At 44.7% G+C, this 20,396-nt stretch overlaps 1 protein-coding gene across 1 annotated transcript in view; it reads right to left on the reverse strand.

The window, feature by feature from the left end:
- Slc35f1 (solute carrier family 35 member F1) overlaps positions 1 to 17,774 on the reverse strand; it is a 426,231-nt gene extending 408,457 nt beyond the window's left edge. Inside the window, exon 1 of the mRNA XM_057759213.1 lies at positions 17,139 to 17,774. Coding sequence (XP_057615196.1) covers positions 17,139 to 17,311 — 173 coding nt within the window. The 5' untranslated portion in view covers positions 17,312 to 17,774. The remainder of the gene's footprint in view (positions 1 to 17,138) is intronic.
- Positions 17,775 to 20,396: the final 2,622 nt, after the last annotated feature.

Below are 20,396 nucleotides of genomic sequence, written 5' to 3' on the forward strand. Positions count from 1 at the left end.
ATAATACACACTGAAAATAAAATATTCTTTTAGAACTAATTCTGAACTTGCCCCAGGGTGTGAGGAAGGAGATTTAGTTGTTAGCATCAAATAAGAAGGACGAATTACTTTACTTAGAAAACCACCCCCATCTGCCTATGAATGTGGGCCCATTGGAGAGACAGAAAAAGCAAAGCAAGACACAGAAAGAGACGTTGACCTCTTACAAGTAATATCTAGTAGGTATTATTGGGAAATAATATATAGCATATGGTTTATACATAAAAACTTTAATATCCCCAGAAATACTCAGAAAGGAAAAGTAGGAGACAAAAGGGCGGGGTGGAGAGCTATTTAGTAAGGAACATGTGTACCTGAGTCCAATCCCCAGGATCACGGTGAGCACCATGAATCACAGAGCTACTGAGGTGAGGACAGAAAGACCCCTGAGGCTAGCTGGCATTCATAGAGATAGAGTGTCTCAAAAAAAAAATAGGGGGACCTAGTCTAAGTGGGGAGGGAGGAGGCTAACCAAAAAGGTGGGGAAGTAAGGAGAGATAAAAAATACTTCTGGTGTTAGAAAAGCCATAGGGAAACATTATTTTAGAAGCTTACTTAAAATACATACATAATATATATGTGTGTATATGTAATTTAAAAATTATAAATTTTAAATGTATATAAATTATATATATACATATGTGTATATATATATAATTTTAAACATTGTTATATCACATGGGATGATAATGCTCCCTCAAGAGCCAAAGATTACCTAACAAAAACCCCAACACCAGGCATAGGAAACCTCCCTTCAAGTTGTTGATCAGGGGTCCAAGAGACTCCCACAACAATGTAGACTACTGTTATTTCCCTTGGGTGCCTCCCAGAGCTTGAAAGTAAGATCCTGTTACTAGACTTAATACACTTTGGACACAGGACTTAGACAGTGGAGCTGGAACTGACCTAGAAGTCTCCTTTATAAAGACTCTTACAGTGTCCAAAGGTGTTTATGCAAGCTTCCAAGGGAGAAAAGAAGCCAGTATGTAATGTTTATAAACCATAGCAATGACTGGCCTGGCAAGATGTTCCTAGTGGTGCAATAGTGGCACTTATATCTTGGGGGTAACCAACAGATGCCTAACTGGACATAAAGTATGTTCAAGAGTACGGGATTCATGTCTGGTACTGCAAACCGAGCAACTATTAATGGCTGGAGAAGTCACAGACCACAGAGGACAACATAAACTGCCATCTTCCTGAAACAACGTAACTTCTAACTGTATTCTAAGTATTTATCCCTATTCCCATGGTACTTACAGATCTAGACCCTCATCAAAGAAACTTCATTTTGCAACAGATGGAGACTATTCCAGAGACTCAACTGGTTGAAATGTAGAGACTAAGTAGTCACAATGTTCCTCGACCAGATTGCTTCATTTCCAGGGCAACCCCTATACCTAAGAGCTCAGGGAGCATCAGGGAAGAAGGGGGTGGAAAGATTCTGAGGACCAGGTGCCTGCTTCGAGATATGTCTCTTCCAGACAAGACCAGCAGCTGCACTTGTGAAATCTCAACACTGTAGTTGTCTGCACAAGGCCAGCCTGGTAAAATCACCACTTGGCATGCCCACACGGATGGGAGATTTCACAAGGCCCTAGACCTAGATGAAGAGCCTCAGGCAATCACTGGCTCTTGAGAATCTTCTCCTGGGATGAGTCCCCTGATAGGTGTCCAGGTCCTAAAGACATGCACATATGATATATTAAAGAATACATCATGACGTTGAGAGGGAGTGAGGGACATGGAAAAGTCAGAGGGCTAGAAATGGTGTAAATATAGTATGTGTCATTATTAAAATTGTTAAATGAAAATGAGGCGGAGAAAACTGAAGAAGACAGCTGACATTGACCTCTGTCCTACACACACACACACACACACACACACAACATGTGCACACACCCACAGAAAGGTTACGATACTATTGCTTGATAGTTTCCACTTATGTTCTTCATCCGGGAACTCATACTTTCAGAGATAATTTGGTCCTAGATTTTATGGTAAAATCTGAGGGCAGCAGTTAAGGGTGGCTCATAATGCCTTACCCAATCTCGGTAAGGAGATGACTAACTGTTTAAACAGAGTCTTGGTACATGCCAAATTCTTGCCATGCAGACACACTACTTCAAGACACCTTCATTGGCCTCTTTTTCTTGGTGGGTGCTCGAACCCCTTCTTATCCCGGGATGCCAGAGTATCCCTTGGCAAAATAACCAAAGTTTGTGTTTTCCCCAAGAGTTCACTGGATGGTGGCACTTGGTTGGTTGCTCTCAGGACATGCTACTGACTCAACCCACAACTAAAGCTGATTTGCAGCCTTAAACCCTTTCAGCTTAGACACAACGCAACTCGCCAGGCTTGGCAGTTTGCGAGGGTAAAGAGCCCATTCTGTGAGGCTACAAACGTCCTTCCTACTCATGGCACCCGCACACTGTCCAAAACCCACCATTGCCCTGGAATCTTGCATAGCCATACGCCCATGCCCTGGCCGCAGGTCTCCCACGGAGTCCACAGCACTAACCCGCCCATGGGATGCTCTGCCAGGGAGGACTGCGAAGCCGAGAGCAGCTCAGAGAACACAGTGTTTCCGGGCCCGCAGCGGCCTCCACGCGGGGACAGAGACTGCAGCCAGCCAGGGCACCTCACAAAGAGCTGCAGTGATCGCCCCGCATCTGGGCTTCCCTCATTAGCATATTAAAGCGGCTCGGTCCCTTCCCCTCAGAGCCTGCTCTGTCTGGACAGCCCACTCCTTTTAGGCTTTCCCTCAGTGGGAAACCCGCTGGGTTCAAGAGGTACTAACCCCTTCCTGAAGCCTGTCAAACCCTGCTGGGCAAACCAGAGGCGCTACCAAAGCCCCAGCTCCGAGAGCAGGCAGTGTACCGTATGCCTGATGCCACATGAAAGACTCCCGGGAGGGGCTTTTTTTTTTTTTTCAAAAGGAAGAAAAAATGTATTTGCCAAAAGAAATGATGATGATGATGATGATGATGATGATGATGATGATGATGATGATGATGAAGATAAACAGACTAGTGCCTTATTTATAAGTAGGCGGTTTCCCTTCAGACTGACATCGCGCCAACGGAGCCCAGCCATGACTGTGTGTGCCGAAAGGTCAGGTCGGCATGTCGCGCAGTCTTGGTGGCAGAGCAGAGCTTTGGGAACTCAGGCGTTCCTTTTAATTCTGAGACCAGGATAATCAGTGTGGAGTACTTGGCAGCTTTCCAAGCCTTCTCCATAGTGCTATTTCATTTTAAAATCCTAAACAGCCAATGGGAAATGGGCCAGAAGGATTTTAACTGGTTTACCACTGAGAAAATTGAAGGTCCCACAAGTTGTCACTTGCCTGAGGGAAAAGACAGCTCCTTCTCAGGGGGACACAGTGGTCCAGGCACCAACATTCGAATGACCACATAAAATCCTTTTATTTTCCTCTTCTCTCTCTTACTCACAAATTTTAAAACCAGGATTTCCCCCTATTGAGGTCCCTTAGCACCCCCACTTCACACCTGAATTCACTTGGGTTAACCCTTGGTAGGCCGATTTTAAACAATAGTGCCTTCCTCAGGCCTACCGCCACCCCCAACTCCCGCCCCCACACACATCATCCCAGCCCCAAATGTCACATTTACACATAACATTTTCGTCTGTTTCCTCTCTCACCCTCTTCTCTCTGCACAAACACCCCCCAAGCCCTTCCCCCCAGCACCTGGCACCTTCCATTCACAACTGAAATCCTTGCCTTGGAGTTCCCCAGCAGAGAAGCCACCTGACAGACACTGCCTTTCATTTCCACCACGAAATCTACCAAATGAGCTTTTCCCAGTGCCTGCATTTCCACCACAGGCTTGAGCCTTGGAGAGACTAGGCCTCCTTGGGCCTTCTCCAGACTCCTCTCAGCCCCTATCCCCCTCCCTATCTTCTCCAGCAGTCATTGCCACACACAGACCCATCTAGACCAGCCTGGCCTCGAACTCACAGAGATCAGTCTGTCTCTCCCTCCCGAATGCTGGGGTTAAAGGTGTGCGCCACCAGCGCCTTGCTGAGTGTCTCTCCTTTTAAAGGCAAAACTTCTCAACAGTTCTACTTTGTCACCTCTACCCAACCACTCCAACCAAGTTTCTGTCAGCATTGGTCTTTTCATCCTATACTGTCATAGCCTATGGTAGTTTGAATAAAGACGACCTCCGTGGGAAGTGGCACTATTAGGAGGTATGGTTTTGTTGGAGTAGGTGCGGCTTTGTCGGAGAAAGTGTGTCACTTTGAGGTCTCAGATGCTCATGCCAGGCCCAGTGTGGATCTCTCTCTCTCCCTCTCTCTCTCTTTCTCTCTCTCCCTCTCTCTCTCTCTCTCTCTCCCTCTCTCTCTCTTTCTCTCTCTCCCTCTCTCTCTCCCTCTCTCTCTCTCTCTTCCTGCTGTCTTCAATCCAGATGTAGAACTCTCAGCTATTTCTCCAGCACCATGTCTGCCTGCATGCCTCCATGCTTCCGGCCATGATGATAATGGACAACCCTCTGAAACTGTAAGCCAGCTCCAGTTAAATGCTTTCCTTTGTAAGCGGTGGTGTCTCCTCAAAGCGATAGAAACCCTCACTAAGACACAAGCCCTGGGGTCTTCCGCATTGTCAAACCATTTGTCACGCCTCTGCCTGTCTCTATGGACTCTCATCACAAAGGATGCCCTACTGCCTTCCTCTGGAAATGCCCTCACCTGACGTCAGGGCACCATCCTCCCCTGGTCCACCTCCTACTGCTGACTCTTCCTCTCACCTTGGCTGGGTCCTCCTTTTAACTCTGAAAGTTGGCGTTCTCTCCTGACCATGCTCAGGAGCCCTCTCTACCTCTTTCTACACATCGTCTCCAGTAAGACCTGGCTAGGATTCCCAGATCCAAAATTCCAAATCCTCACTTCTACCCAGAATTTCAGCTCTCACTGAGCATTCCCAGCAGATATCCCTAGCTCAACTTGGAATAAGTAAACTCCGGTTTCCTCTCCGTAAGCATGTTCTTCCATCTGTCCTTCTCTGCTGTTAAGATGGCACCATGTCAAGATGGCACTGTCCCCACCAAAATGCTTGAATCCCCAAAGCTTGGACTTCTTAGGTATTCCTTTCCCTGAGTTACCCTGAAAAATCATTCTGCCAACTCAAAGGCTTCACTGCCTAAAGTAAATCATTCCAAAAGTTTTACTTCTCCCCATCTCCAATGCCCCTGCCCAGCTCAGCTCCCAGCATGCCTTTCTTCCACAGCATAGCCTTCCCCTGCAATGTGTTCTCCAACAGCAGCCTACATGACTTTGTAAAACTTGACCCAACACCCAATCTGTTTCAAATCTGTCACTTGCTCATCCCACTTAAAAATGGTATTACCTGTTCCTCTAGTCTTTTTCTCACTAGCCCAATTCTTGTACTCAAGTCTTCTTTTCTTTCAGTTCATTACTTGTTTATCTCATCAAATCTACCTAGAATGTTTTTCCTTCTGTGCCTCCAGTGGCTAGTTCCTTTGGTCAACCTGATTAGAGTCCATGTCCCCAGAGTAAGACCTATATGGACCACCCATGCTAAAGCTCCATTACCCTCTTGTTATGCCACCCTGCTTCAATCTCTGCTAGTATTAGCATTCCTGGGTATCATTCAGATGTGGTTGTTTATGAATGCCTCCATCTGCTTTAGGTTAGCCTACTTATGAGTAGAGTCCTTTGATGCTTTGTTCCCTGAAGAACATCCAATGTATATAGATCATGCCTCTTGTTTGATTTAGCAATTACTTGATGAATGGCTGAATGGCCTCTCCTGGGTGCTCCCCAGAACTTGAAGTGAAGTGATATCAAGGATCTCAGCCCAGATGTGGGCCTCCAAGCAACCCTGACCCATCTTCTGCTATTTGGTCCCTACCTTAAGGTTCCTGAAAAGGTAGTACTCTCCACTTACACCCAGCTCTACAGAATTGAGGTGCTGTTCTCTACCCCTTCTCACTTCCAGATAGTTTCCAGGGCAGTGGTTCTCAACCTTCCTAACGCTGCAACCCTTTCATATAGCTCTTCATACTGTGGTGACCCCTGACCATAAAGTTATCTCATTGCTACTTCATCACTGTAATTCTGCTACTGTTCTGAATCATAATGTAAATATCTGATATGCAGGATATCTCATGTGGGCCAAGACCCAAGGGTGGCAAACTGCCATTCCGGGGGTAATAAGGCTTTCAGGCAGGAACCCCAACTATTATTCAAGCCCTTTGTCTAAGCCCTTGATGCTTAATGGATCAATTGTCAGTTTACTCTACTACCTGCATGCCTGCCCTGGTGACAAAATACTCAGCTGTACAGCACGCGAGAAGGAAAAACGTGTATTGGTCATGGTTTCAGAGGCTTTACTGTACGATCACACAGCAGTGCATTATGGTGATGAGGGTCAGTACAGAGAAAGCTGCTTACCTTGTGACAGGAGAGAAACAAAGAGAAAGGGAGAGGGGAACTTTGTTGAAACATCTTGTTTAAAGACATGCCTCCACGGACCTGTCTTCCTTCTACCAACCTCCACTAGCTCTAAATGCTATCGAATAAGCCTTTTATACATGAACTCTGAGGAACGTTTAAAAGCCAAATGATAATACTCTGCATGACCAGATAATATGTGCAGATTCACAGGGCAAGACTGGGGCATGCCTGGTGAGCCCAGTGTGAGGATCTCCACTCGCTCATGATTAACATATTTCTAGAAACCAGACTCACTGTTGCTGCCCAGCTAGATGGCCAGACGATGCATTTGTAAAGGACAATAAAAATTGATTATAAGAAAAGCGAAATGGCCAAAAAAAAAAAAAAATAGATCCGAGACAATGTCTACACATTTTAGAACAAAACAGAAAAATGCTTTATCAAACGGCTGCGGGATGCTTTCTATTGATTTCTGTCTTTACTATGGTTTGGGGCCCAGCATTATTCCATTCACAATGCTCTTTCCAGGAGGTGTTCTGACTGCTTCCCTGGCTCCCTCAGCTCTTGGACTCATCCTTAGCAAGCGCATCTCTCCCCTGCAGTAGCTTTTCAAATCAAGTGTGAGTAAGTGGGCGGTGAACACTCACTGAGATCCAGTCACGGTGGGCATCTCCTGACCACCTCCCTTACCTAGTCCAGAGTCTGCCCTTCTCTCCATCCCAGCTGCCTCCAGGCCATAGAGATGTCCATCTCCTTCTGCCCCAATTAGCTGCATCAGTCTCCTAACTGGACCCCAACTCCGGTCCCTTCCCTGTCCTCTGACCTCGTAATTGTGCTGAGAATATTATGTTGAAACATGTTTCTTTTTTATTTACTTATTTATTAAAGATTTCTGCCTCCTCCCCGCCACCGCCTCCCATTTCCCTCCCCCTCCCTCGATCAAGTCCCCCTCCCTCGTCAGCCCAAAGACCAATCAGGGTTCCCTGCCCTGTGGGAAGTCCAAGGACCACCCACCTCCATCCAGGTCTAGTAAGGTGAGCATCCAAACTGCCTAGGCTTCCACAAAGCCAATACGTGCAGTAGGATCAAAAACCCATTGCCATTGTTCTTGAGTTCTCAGTAGTCCTCATTGTCCGCTATGTTCAGCGAGTCCAGTTTTATCCCATGCTTTTTCCAACCCCGGGCCAGCTGGCCTTGGTGAGTTCCCTATAGAACATCCCCATTGTCTCAGTGTGTGGGTGCACCCCTCGCGGTCCTGAGTTCCTTGCTCGTGCTCTCTCTCCTTCTGCTCCTGATTTGGACCTTGAGATTTCAGTCCGGTGCTCCAATGTGGGTCTCTGTCTCTGTCTCCTTTCATCACCTGATGAAGGTTAATATTCAGGAGGATGTTTATATGTTTTGAAACATGTTTCTGAGCCTGTTTCTCTACTCAGTGACATAATGGTGATGACATCATCATCAATAAAGTGATGTCTTACTACTAACTTAGCATCTTAAGCTTTTTTTATCTGTGCCTCACCCAACAGTTCTAGTTCCAGCTCACCTCCATGCCCTTTATTCATCTCATCCTGTGCTATCTTCAAGCAGGAAACTCCTACCTTTCCCCAGTCGTCAACCTCCACACACAAATCATCCTTTCTCTCTGTTTTCACACATGGTCCTTCTTATCTTTCAATGCCAAGGGCAAATACCATCCCTAGGTTTTCTTGCATTGTGCCCAGCCTGGTATTGTCTCCCTCTGCTTTGGTCTTACAAAGCACTTAACAAGGTGACCACCACAACCAGTTGAAAAGAACATAATGTAGCCGGGCATTGGGGGGTGCACACCTTTAATCCCAGCACTCGGGAGGCAGAGGCAGGCAGATCTCTGTGAGTTTGAGGCCAGTTTTGTCTACAAAAACTAGTTCCTTGTCTTGAAAAACTAAAATAAATAAAAGAAAAGCATGTAATATAATGAAGGTTCTGTGATATGTTTTATACATAAGACATAAGAACTGGAGCCACCGTCTAAATGAATGCTGATTTTTAGCTCAAGTAGTTTCATTGAATTACATCATGCTATGTAGCAAAGTATCTAGTCCTTCCACCCACTGATCCTTGAGGTCTTGTCATATCTGCACTCTCTCCTATCTGCAACACACAAATACATGCCAAGCCCAGCAGAGTTGCCTATGCACTGTCAGCACACTAGTATTTTCAGAAAACCCTAGCTGCTGTTTGGGAGTTTTGTTTGTTTGTTTGTTTGTTTTAGACAATGTCTACTTATGTACCCAGGATCTACATAGCTTGGAACTCGCTGTACAGCCAGCATTAGCCTCTGATTCAGGATTCTCCTGCCTCCATGTCAGTGGTAGGATTACAGGCATGTGCCACCACACCCAGATAGAAAATTCCTTTTTCTTGAGTTACATAGCAATAGCCTTGATCATTCAACAGCAGGATAGGTTTCAACCTGGATCTTTTTTTTCCTAAAATGGTAAAGTCACATGAACACTAAGAGCTAATTCTCATTCTTGTTCTGTTTATTTTTAAATCCTAAATGAAACAGAAACAAGAGAGACCTTCAGCCTGGGATCAATAGTATGCATGCAGGTGACTGTGCGGGTGGTCTTCCTGATAGCCTTAAAAATCTACTTTTGTTTAGATAGCCTTAAAAATCTACTTTTGAGGGGCTGGAGAGCTTGCTCAACGGTTAACAGCACTTGCAGTTCTTGCAAAAGACCCCAATTCGATTCCTAGCACCCAGTTGGTGGCTCACAACAGTCTGAAACTCCAATTCCAGGAGATCCTGCACCCTTTGCCAGTCTCAACGGGAATTTAAATGGTGCACAAACACACACAGAACACCCAAACACATAAATATTTAAAAATAGCTAAATAAATTTAAAATCTATTCTTGACAAATGATGTAGGTTTCTACTTTGTTTAAATTGCCTCCCTGGTAGATTATGTAAATAACGGATACTTCTTCGATGACCTAGAGCCCACCGTAGTCTGCGAGGTATGTGGTTCACCACTGACTTCTGTCGAAGTCCTGTACACAGTGGGACCAAATAAGTGTTCATTACATGAGACATTGATAGGATAAATGAGTCAGTGAACGACAGAAGACTTAATCACAGGTGGAGGAAGCTGTGTTATCCCAGAGGCAAAAATCACAAGTTACAGATTTGTCCCTAAAACTCTGAGTAGAACAAGCTGGATTGGATTGTCTTGGTTTTGGTTTGGGTTTTGGATTGTTTATTTGTTTGTTTGTTTAATCTAGGAAAGGTCTTCAAGAGGCATCAAAATAGGTAAAGGGGCTTGCTGCCAAGACTGACAACCTGAATTAGATGCTGAGACCCACGTGCTGAAAGGAGAGACCTGATTGCCCCCAAGCTGTCCTCTGACCAACACACATGCACCGTGGGATCCACACTCCCTCGCCCCGTATGACGAAAGAAAATAATAACATAAAACAGGCTGTGTACTCCATGGTAGTAGTTCCACCTAATTAACCTACCTGGAACACAATAGGAATTATGGTGTCAGAACCTGCAAAATAATATTTAAAGTATTTTGTATAATCATGTACTGGTAAATATTTTTGAAAGTTAAAAATTTAAATTTGACACAAAAGATTAAATTATTAAATAATAGTATATAAACAAATTACACCCATGTAAACACTGATGAAACAAGGGTTTGTTTTTTTTTTAAGTCTATCTAACTTTATTTCATGTGCAGCAGTGTGAAGGTATCAAGTCCCCTGGAACTGAAGTTATAGACAGCTGTGAGCTGCCATGTGAGTGCTGGGAATTGAACCTGGGTCATCTAGAAGAACAACCAGTGTTCTTAATTACTGAGTCATATCTCCAGTTCCCCCAAACAAGGCATTTTCAAGAAAATATTTTTAAAGTATATTTATTTTTACTCTCCTTGATATTTTCTTTAAATTTTTTTAGCATTCTCGTAGTCCCTGCATAAGTTCAAAATGTCTGTCAATAAGGTTAATATGAATTGCATATTTGTCATGGTTAATTTTAGTGACTCAACTTAAGAGTCACTTGGTAAGAAGGAACTTCAACTGAGGAAGTGCCAAGATCAGACAGGCCCATGAATACCTTTGTGAGGTATTGTCTTGATTGTTAACTGATGCAGGAGGACCCAGCCCACTGTGGGCAATATCATCCCTATGTAGGTACTCCCTGACTGTGTAAGAAAACTAACTGAATACAAGTGAGTAAATGGGACAGAAAACCAGAAAACAGAGTGCTCTGGGACAATGGTCTGTATCCTGTCAATTATATTTTAAATAAACGCTGACTGGCCAGTAGCCAGGCAGAAAGTAGAGGGGGGCCAACCAGACAGGAAGTAGAGGTGGGGAAATGAGCAATGAGAACAGGAGAATTCTGGGAAGAGGACACAGTCCTGACCCAGCCACAGAAGAAGCAAGATGTGACTGCCTTGCTGAAAAAGGTACTGAGTCACGTGGCTAACATAGACAAGAATAATGGACTAATATAAGTTATAAGAGTTAATAAGAAGCCTGAGCTAATGGGCCAATCATTTTATAACTAATGTAGACCTCTGTGTGGTTTCTTTGGGACTTAATGATTGCAAGAATCAGGCAGGACAGAAACCCCGTCAACAACAGAGTTCTTCCATGGTCTCTGTCTCAGGTTCTAAGTCCCTGCTGTGACTTCTCTCAGTGATAGATTGTGCACTGGAAGGGTAAACAAAATAAACCCTTTCCTCCCCTAAGCTGCCTTTGCTCAAAGTAGCTTATCCTGGTAACAGAAAGCAAGCACCTCAGCATTCAACAACTTATATATGAACATGGCTCAGGATCTAGGCATGTGAAAGCGCCCAGCAGAGAATTAGGTAAGACAATTCAGACAGTAGATTGTAACATTACACTCTCAATAGCAATACATGTGCCGAGTCTGAAGCCTTCTGCTCCAAAAAATACTGTTTTATGCACCTTCCAGTACATAGTAATTGCTAGGATAAGTGAATATGTACTTATATATGCATTTGACAGTCAAGAAACATATCAAAGATTTATAGATTGTTTTGCATATGCCAAGTAGAGTTTAACTTCTTAGCCATGCTCCTTTAGACATACAATTTAAAAAATGTGTTTGAACAATGTACAAAAAATGTTCATTAGCCTGAACTCAACACAAAATTGCTCAACTAAATTTTAAAGGTGAGACTTTCAGATTCTGCATTTTATTCTTAGGTTAAATGATGACCTAATATAATAGCAGCAGTTGCATTAAGCAACACTGGAGTTACCTGGATGGCCTGTAGCATCTACACCTTCAGCAGTGAATTGTGAGCTTGGGTATCTGTTTGGATGAACTATGGAGTTACCAGATTTTGATGAAGTGACCAGTCAAAGAACAGTTATGCAAATGCATGAGTATCTGATTACACATTAATTACTTGGACAGAAATGCATCATATTTACCAAGGTAAGCCAAATATTCCTTGACTGACCATTCACCCAATTGCAGTGCCTAATACAAAAGTCCTAGAAGATCATTTTAAAAGTTAATTTGTCCTTTTCCTTAAAAATGGTGCATCCTAGGCCAGGCGGTGGTGGCACACGCCTTTAATCCCAGCACTCGGGAGGCAGAGGCAGGCGGATCTCTGTGAGTTCGAGACCAGCCTGGTCTACAGAGCTAGTTCCAGGAAAGGCTCCAAAGCTACAGAGAAACCCTGTCTTGAAAAACCAAAAAAAAAAAATAAAATAAAATAAAATAAAAATGGTGCATCCTTCAGACACCCTTTATTTACCACTGATCCTACAAATGTTTGTTTTTAACCACCCAGTTCCATTTGGAATAATTTTGTCTAATATCCTCATTATGATTTGATCTTCCCCTTTTGTTTTTGACATCTGTAAGAAGCAGCAGCTTGAAATGGAAGTTCACCAACAATCTTTTAACGAAAGCCTCCCAACTGCATAAGAAAGGATCATCTGCATTATACCATGTCTTCATGCCGAATCTAACCCTGTGTTTGCTCAAAGCCTTATTTCTCAGCAACCCTTCCATCGGTTAACGTGGGTTTTCCATGCCAAGGTCCTGTAGTTCTAAGAGAGACAGCCCACGTCCTTTCTGGACAGAAGCAGTTCCGTCGTGGCAGCAAGCCGTGGCGGAAGCTTAGCGCACGAGTGTGAGTGAGATACAGTCCGCAGGGCAGAAAGGCTGGAGAGGCCACCTCTGCCTTCACTGTCTGGAAACCTAACGATCCTGTCGATTTGGTTATGGATCACTTTTATCAAGGTAAAAACATGCCTTAGCTTATAGGAGTCTTGTTCAGATCATTTCGTGTAATTGCCAACTGTCACTCATTATATTTTTAAAACAGAATGCCTTGACTCTTTCTACTTGTTAATAAAAGCCATAGGACAGAGGGTGTGTGTGCCTCAGTTGTATAGCCTTGTGTACCACACACTGGACCCTGGATTTGACCCTGGTACCAATCTGAGGAACTGAGATACTCATTAAAAGCAAAACTGGGAATTGCAGCTATCCAGGCTCCCATCTCTGTCAGACTTAAGCCTTCCTAGTTGTAAGGAAGAGAGGAGAGCAGCTAAACACAGCCTTGAGTTCTTTGCTCTGCCATGTGAAGATTCTGAGTTGTGTGTAATGCTTATGGTTGTCATAAATAAAATAAAATGTTTTCATTGTGATAGGTTCATTCTTTAAAACAAAACAAAACAATGTTCTGTTTGCCTTGTGACACAGAAAGATTGTGTGTTCACATTGACCCCTCTTACATCGTAACTTTCCAGGTTTGGCATGGGTTTCATGAGGTTCTCTACCAATTTTTATGCCTTCATGTTCTTTGGTTTACTTTCAAAAGCATCCAAAACTTGAAAGCTAGTAAAACAAATCTAAGTTGAAAAGCAGTTCAAAATGAACTGATGATCCAAGACACTAGCGCTTCCATCAAATGATTAAACACCTCTACTACAAGATTCAAAGCAGAGACAGCTTCATTACCTCACACAACCCAGCGGCTGTTTTACTGAGGGAAAAAAATGGATCAAAACTAGAAGCTCATGATGTCCAAGTACGAAACGTTCAATAAAAGCTTATATGTACAAAGCACTCATTGTGAGGGACATTTTATTAACTAATCATTTCAGAGGGAATTAATTCTTTGGCACTTTAATATATAACTCGTGCCTACTCCTGGATGTTTTAAAGAAATCAACTTGGTCAGCAATTCCTGTGGAAGGGTTATCAACTGTTGCCCTTGAAGCATTTTCTTTTTGCTGTATCTTGCTTGTCTCTGACAGGATAATAAATACTGCTGTTCTATAAAAACAAAAAATAAGTGAAGAACAGTTTACCCATAATTTTCCTTATCTATCTACATAAACACAATGATCACATCTTTAAAATTAAAAACAATCATTACTCCAGAATTTGTAGCATCTTTTATTTCTTGCACCCTATCTCAAAGGTAATTCTGGGTAGAGACACATACTATTAATTGGTTTTTTAAAAATGATCCAGCACTTCCTCTTTCCCTAAAGTCTTATATAATATGATATTCTAATTGCTATTCAGAAGGAGACTAGACCATCAGTGAGATGCCCTAATTCTCACATATAGAATGCAGCAATCTAGCTCTGTGGGCGTTTAAAGTCAATGGATGGTGCTCCACTAAAGCAAGAAATTCATACACAATTCTGCAAGGTGTTCACAGTCTATTTTCGTTCTAAGATTTCTGAGAGCATGAAGCATTAGTTAAGTATCAATTGGTATCTTGACTCTCTTTAACTGTCTCCGAGTGGACAGGGTATAGACAGACAATTGATAGGTTTGGATCCCCTTCCCTGGTTGATAGTAACTAACCAAGAACAGACAGTTTATTAGGCATGCCTATCAAACAGTTTGATGCTCCCCACCCCTTTCCCCAGCCTCTCTCTCAGAAACATTCCCAAGGATATGGTAGAGCTGCTCCCTAGTCAGGAAACAAAGAGATTGCTCCCCCAGCTCACAGAAACAGACTGCTGCCAACTCTATATATTAATGCCAATTGTTGGACAGGTATTGCTTACATCGATCGGAGATTGTGGATTTGAACTGGGTCTCTCTCTCTCTCTCTCTCTCTCTCTCTCTCTCTCTCTCTCTCTCTCTCTCTCTATGTTGCTGCATGCTCGGGATAGCTGAAAAGGAACCACTAACAACACTGTGTGAATAGGCCACATGGGTGAAGGGGGCAGAAGTGAAGGGAGAGAGGGGCAGGGAAAGGAGGCAAAAAAAGGAGAATGAGTGCATCTTCAGATTTTAGTGAATAAAGATGCTTATGAACAGGCCCCAGTGAGTTGACTTCACAGCCATTGCACACCATGATGGTTCAACAAGAAGAGCTACATCTAAGACTGCCAGCCTCCACTGATCATGTTCTTTCCACGGGAAGGAGCCTAGTCTATCGGTAGCTTCTGCTAATCTTGCTGAAACAATCCCGGCACAAAAGACAAGTCCGTTAGGCAAACAGAATTATTTCATCACAATTTTTAAAATATTTTCTTATTTTTTTAGTCTCCTTAAAGATATCCTTTTTCAAAAGAATAATGTGTCCTTACCTTAGATGAGGGAAACTTATTATAATATGAAAGATGAAATTTTTGAAGAGTTCAAGAGAAAAACAAGGAATGATTTTTGTTTAAGTCTAAATGTTATAACCCTAGAGTTACGTTCTATATATTTTTAAGATAAAGATGTCATCACCCAAATTAAATCTCAGTTTCCCCTCTCTACATAGAAAATAATGCCACTCAAGTCACAGATCGCATAGGGCTCAGTAAAAAGCCAAGTTCTCCCCATGAAAGCCATTACGTTCTTTCCCTGCGTTGCTCTCATGGACTTGACTTGGGCAACGGAACTGGGCTGAATACATGATACCTAGGACTTCCCTTCTCCAAAGTGTTTTTTTTTTCTTCAGTCTTATTATCAAAATCACGATACGATAGGGAGTTGAGACAGGTGTCACTAACACATACTCTACAAATGAGGAGACCAAGACCGGAGAAATGACTCAGCCACAGCCTTGTGGCTAGGTAGAGGCAAAGGAATGATAAAGCCCCAAGTCCCTTCAAACCTACCTCTGTGACTTTATCAATCTGGACATTAAGATTCATTATATATGCAGGACGGCACCGTGACCTCAATGATAACAAATGAACTATTGCATTGGTGTTTTCTAATTGGATGAGAAAAATAATAATTTAATAATTAAGAATGTATTATGCTTAAAATACTGGCGATTTAAAGGCTGCAAGTATTCATAGAGAACAAGGTACACACATAATCTGTATGAAGCCATCATCTTCCCTATTCTTTTGCTTTTCATCTTTTTAAATCATCTTTTAAGTGCGGTATTTGGGGATGTATTAACCAAAGCTAAACACGGCAAGGTAAAATTGGACTTTCTATTGTCAATTCATGTCTCACTTAAGAGTGAAATTCTTATTTGATATTAGGCAGAAATGTCTATAAATATGTTATTATAAACATCAGATTTTAACAAGCAATTTTTAATAGCATGCAAATAAAATAAAATACTTTCCAAATAAAAATATTTCTTCAAATTATTTCTCTACATATATTTCTGCTCTCAGCAGAGCTTTATGACACAAACAGCTCCATATGAGCACATCAGAGAATCTCTGCTACCCAAACTGTACCACACAGAAACCTGTATGAATAATGCGATTGGATGGGCTGCCCTGCCGAAGCACTGAAAAGCACACACTCACACAGCTGGTTAGGTGAATTTTCCCTATCAGCTCATCAATCATTTTAAGTTAGTTAAGTGGCAAGAATCCCTTTCACGTCACATTTGAGTGAGGGTACTAAAGGAGATCCCACTTTCAAGAGAGAAGAGTCCTCATTCTAAAACATGTCTGTCCTTGATAACCCACTATGCAGATTCCAGCACTGAAGGCCAGGGCGCTCCTCTGGCTCAGCTTCGGAGCGCAGTAACCAGGCACCTGCTTCTCAAACCCTTCCCTCAATATTTTGCACTTTTGTTCTGGTCTGGTCCAGGCCTCTAGCCTCTTTCCTTGCTCCAAAGCCACCAAGTCTGCACAGCGACTCAAGCATCAAGCAGAAGTGTTTTTCCCCTTCTGTCTGGGGATGAGGATGGAAGTAAGGGTGGGGGCCCTCACTACGACCCTATGCCCCTGGGGAGGAGAGTCAGTGCCACCAGGGCGGAGCAAAAAACAGCGCGAGGTTGATGACTTCCACGCCATCACCAGAACCCGGTGCCTTCCCGCCTCCGCCCAGGCCATGTTCGGGGGTCCCCAGAGCGCAAAGCTGGGATAAGAGTGGAAAAGGGAAGTGAAACAACGTGCGGATGCGAGGCGTGAGTGTGGACACACACAGGGCAGCTGCAGGTAGAACAACCTCGCCTCTCCCCAACTCGCTCCCCGGACCTGCCTGCAGCCCCGCCACTCTGGAGATCCCGGCGCCAGGACAAAGCTGCCGCGGCCTCTCTGCGAGCGCAGGGAGAGCTCGCCCTGGCTCACCGATCGCCCTCTGGCCGGGACCCTGTCCCAAAGGACCTCGGGGACGTCCGATCGAGCGAGGGGACCTTGGGCTGGGCGCCCGAAGCGCCTGTCCCTGGCGTCCCCGCTCGGCGCCTGAGCTCACCTGTTCAGCACTTTGCGGATCCTCTGGCGCATGCCAGCCCGGGAGGAGGCGGACAGGCTCCCGCCGCCGCTGCCTTCAGCTGGCAGGTTCTCGATGGTGGTCACCACATGGTTCGGCGGGGCCGGCGGTGGTGGCGGCTGCAGCTGGGGCTGCGGAGGCTCCGGGGGAATCATTGAGGCGGAGGCGGTGGCGGGAGACTCTCAGAACGCTACCGGGCACATAGTGCGCGGGCTCCGGGCCCGGGAACACGCAGAGAACCCGGCCAAGCAACCCCGGCCCGGGGAGGCGGTGCCGCCTGCGAAGAGACGAAGCGGGGAGGCACCCGCGGCTCCGGCCGCCGCCTCCCAGCGCAGTGCCCTCGGCTTGCTCCCCAGTCCTGGTAGCACACCCTCGCTCCGGGCCGCCGCTTCTTCCCGCCCGGGCTCTTCCCGAGCCGCGACCCAAGTCCTGGCACACCCCGCCAAGTGGCTGCGAAGGGGGTCGGAGGGAACCCGGAGCCGCCGGGTCCACTGCAAGGACCGTGCAGAGAGAGGCACGGAGCTGCCAGGCTTCGCCTTCTGTCCCAGTGCCCAGGGCTTGTCCTGGAGATGGCAGTTGCGGTGGCGCTGCTTCAGCTGGTGCCGGCTTCCCTCAGAAAGCTGCCGTCTGTGTCTCACAGAGTGAGAGACCGAGAGTGAACCTGAAGCGCCGGGCGGGGGCGCCGCGCTGGCGGAGTGGGTCGGGGCGGGTGGGGGGGGGGCACTCGCGCTCTGCTGTCGCCAGAGGGCGCTCCGGCGGTGCCTTGGTGTCCCCAACCCTCCTCCTGGCTTCTAAAGAAGCCTTAGGTCTAGGGTGCTGTGACTGGCGGTGGATGGTTTTGTCTTTGTCTTTAGGGCAGCACTGGATGGATTCTCCCTCTGCTACTGGGGAGGACTCATCTCGCTTCTGCGGAGGCTCTGAGGAATCCAGCACCACCGGCCCCGGGCAGCGGTACGACGAGATCGCTGTTGGTCCAGGTTACAGATCCAAATTGAACAACCGAAATATCACAACTACTCTCATCAAAATGAACCTGCAGGAAATGGGAAGAAAAACAGTTTGTCACCAAAAAAGGCATTCTGGGAATTGGGGAAAACAAACCAAGCTACCACAAAACATCTCCGTTTCGGCGATGGAGCGCGGAAAGGAAAGCCAGCGGACTCTAATGGCACTTCTGGAAATAACAGAGATCCTGGGCAAGTTCTTAAATTCTGGGACAAGGCGACTCATGAGTTTTCCCGGGCGCTGTAAGAGTTAAATGAAGTAAACTACCCAGCAGGAGGGATCAGTGGCTCCTTCAAGGTCCTCCCGCTGTCAAAGGGATAACTATGTGTTAGCTACTGAAACCCCACTCCTAATCAAGACCACTTTCTACCGAATGGGCTTTCTCCCATGCATTCTTTATACCTATTGATCCGCACTTTAATCAGTAATTGACTCTGGAAATTTTTTCAAATGTCCCTTAGTCCAGATTGCCTGGACAAGTATCTTGCAATGAAAATGAAATGCATTTAAGATTTTTCTCCGCTTTTCTGCAGAAGGGGAACTAATCACACTGAGTTCGTTTAACGGGTTTTGCTCACACAAAAGCACGTTGATACTGCCACTGAATCCAAATGCTCTGGGACCTACTGTTTAGGATGTTCAGAGTCAAATATAACATTAAAAAGTAGTAAAATATATCGTTTCAAAAGAGGAAAACGGGGTACAAAAAGAAGCCAGTCCCTTTTAAAATACTGGGGATACTCTTCATTTTAAAAATGGGGTGAGGCAGAGCTCTGTGAGTTTGGGGCCAGGCTGGTCTACAAAGTTCCAAGACAGTCAGAACCGCACAGAAAAATCCTGTCTCAGGCAAAAATGGATAAATAGGCACGTAAAAAAAAACCTCTCTAGTCTATATTTAAGCATCTGTCAAACCCAGTTTCTACATGAACCATCCCTAGGGTCCCTTTCTACAAAATTCCACCCAAATTGGAACATTTGCCATTTTATAATTAGAACATCACCCCATGCTTCCTTAGAGACATTTCATTCTAGAATATTCACCCAGATTCTCAGGACAGGTACAAGAATTACTACAAACAAGAACAAGGCTTGTAACCTTGTGAACATTAAAATTCCAATAGATTACAATGAATTTGCCCTTGGGGAACTACCAAATGTAACAGACATGAGTAAAATGCACTTCAGTTAGACCTGGCAACAAATCTCGGTGGAAACATCTCTATTAAAACAGCATTTATGGTCATTTCAGGTGTCTTTCTTGAATGACTGGTTGTTCCAGTGCCCTCTTGCCCTCTCACACTTGGCTTGTTTCCTTTTGAATGTGTTTGGCATATCACAGCTCAGTCCTGTTTCTGCATATATATCATTTCTCTAGACCAATTATTAAATCCTTATGCTCTAAATCTCCACTGAGCAGGAAAGCAACAATGGGGTAAGAGGTGGTGCTGGCTGGTTTGTCAGCTCAACACAAGAGTCATCTGAGAGAAGGAAACTTCAATTAAGAAATTGCCCCCATAAAATTGGGCAAGCAAGCCCGTAGGGCATTTTCTTAATCAGTGATTGATGGGGGAAGGCTCAGCCCAATGTGGTTGTGCTATCCCTCAGCTGGTGGTGTTGGGTTCTGTAAGAAAGAAGACTGAGCAAGCCATGAGGAGTAAGCAAGTAAGCAGCTCCCCTCCATGGCCTCTGAACCAACTTCTGCTTCCAGGCTCCTGTCCTGTTTGAATTCCTGCCCTGGCTTCCTTCAGTAATAGACTACAATGCGGAAGTATAAGCCAAATAAACCCTTTCCTCCCCAACTTGCTTTTGGTCTTGGTGTTTCATCATAGCAATATTAACTGTAACTAGTTCAAGGTGTGAAATTTCAATCCTGCTGGTGAGAAAAGACTTTGTATTATATCATAGATGGGTGAAACCTCCCGGATTCTGTGTTCCACACTCAGCTCTTAAATAACTAAGTAGCATGTAAGAGATGGGGAAACATGTCAAAGGTGCAAATATCACAGCAGTAAGTTTGACATGAAATTAAAGAGAAAAAATACGAAAACTCATCTTCCCTCCTCCCTGCTGTGAGAGTGCCACTTGTCTCTGTCTCAAAATCTATTCTCCAGGACATCTTATTGAATTGGTGGAGGGGTGGGAATCAAATCTGACTCTCAGTGGTGGCACATGGGTCCACAGCTCCCTACATAGTTAGTGGCCTGATCGTATTGCAAAACGTCCCTTCTGGTGGTT

This window comes from Chionomys nivalis, chromosome 2, assembly GCF_950005125.1.
Source record: "Chionomys nivalis chromosome 2, mChiNiv1.1, whole genome shotgun sequence".
Classification (NCBI taxonomy): Eukaryota; Metazoa; Chordata; class Mammalia; order Rodentia; family Cricetidae; genus Chionomys; species Chionomys nivalis.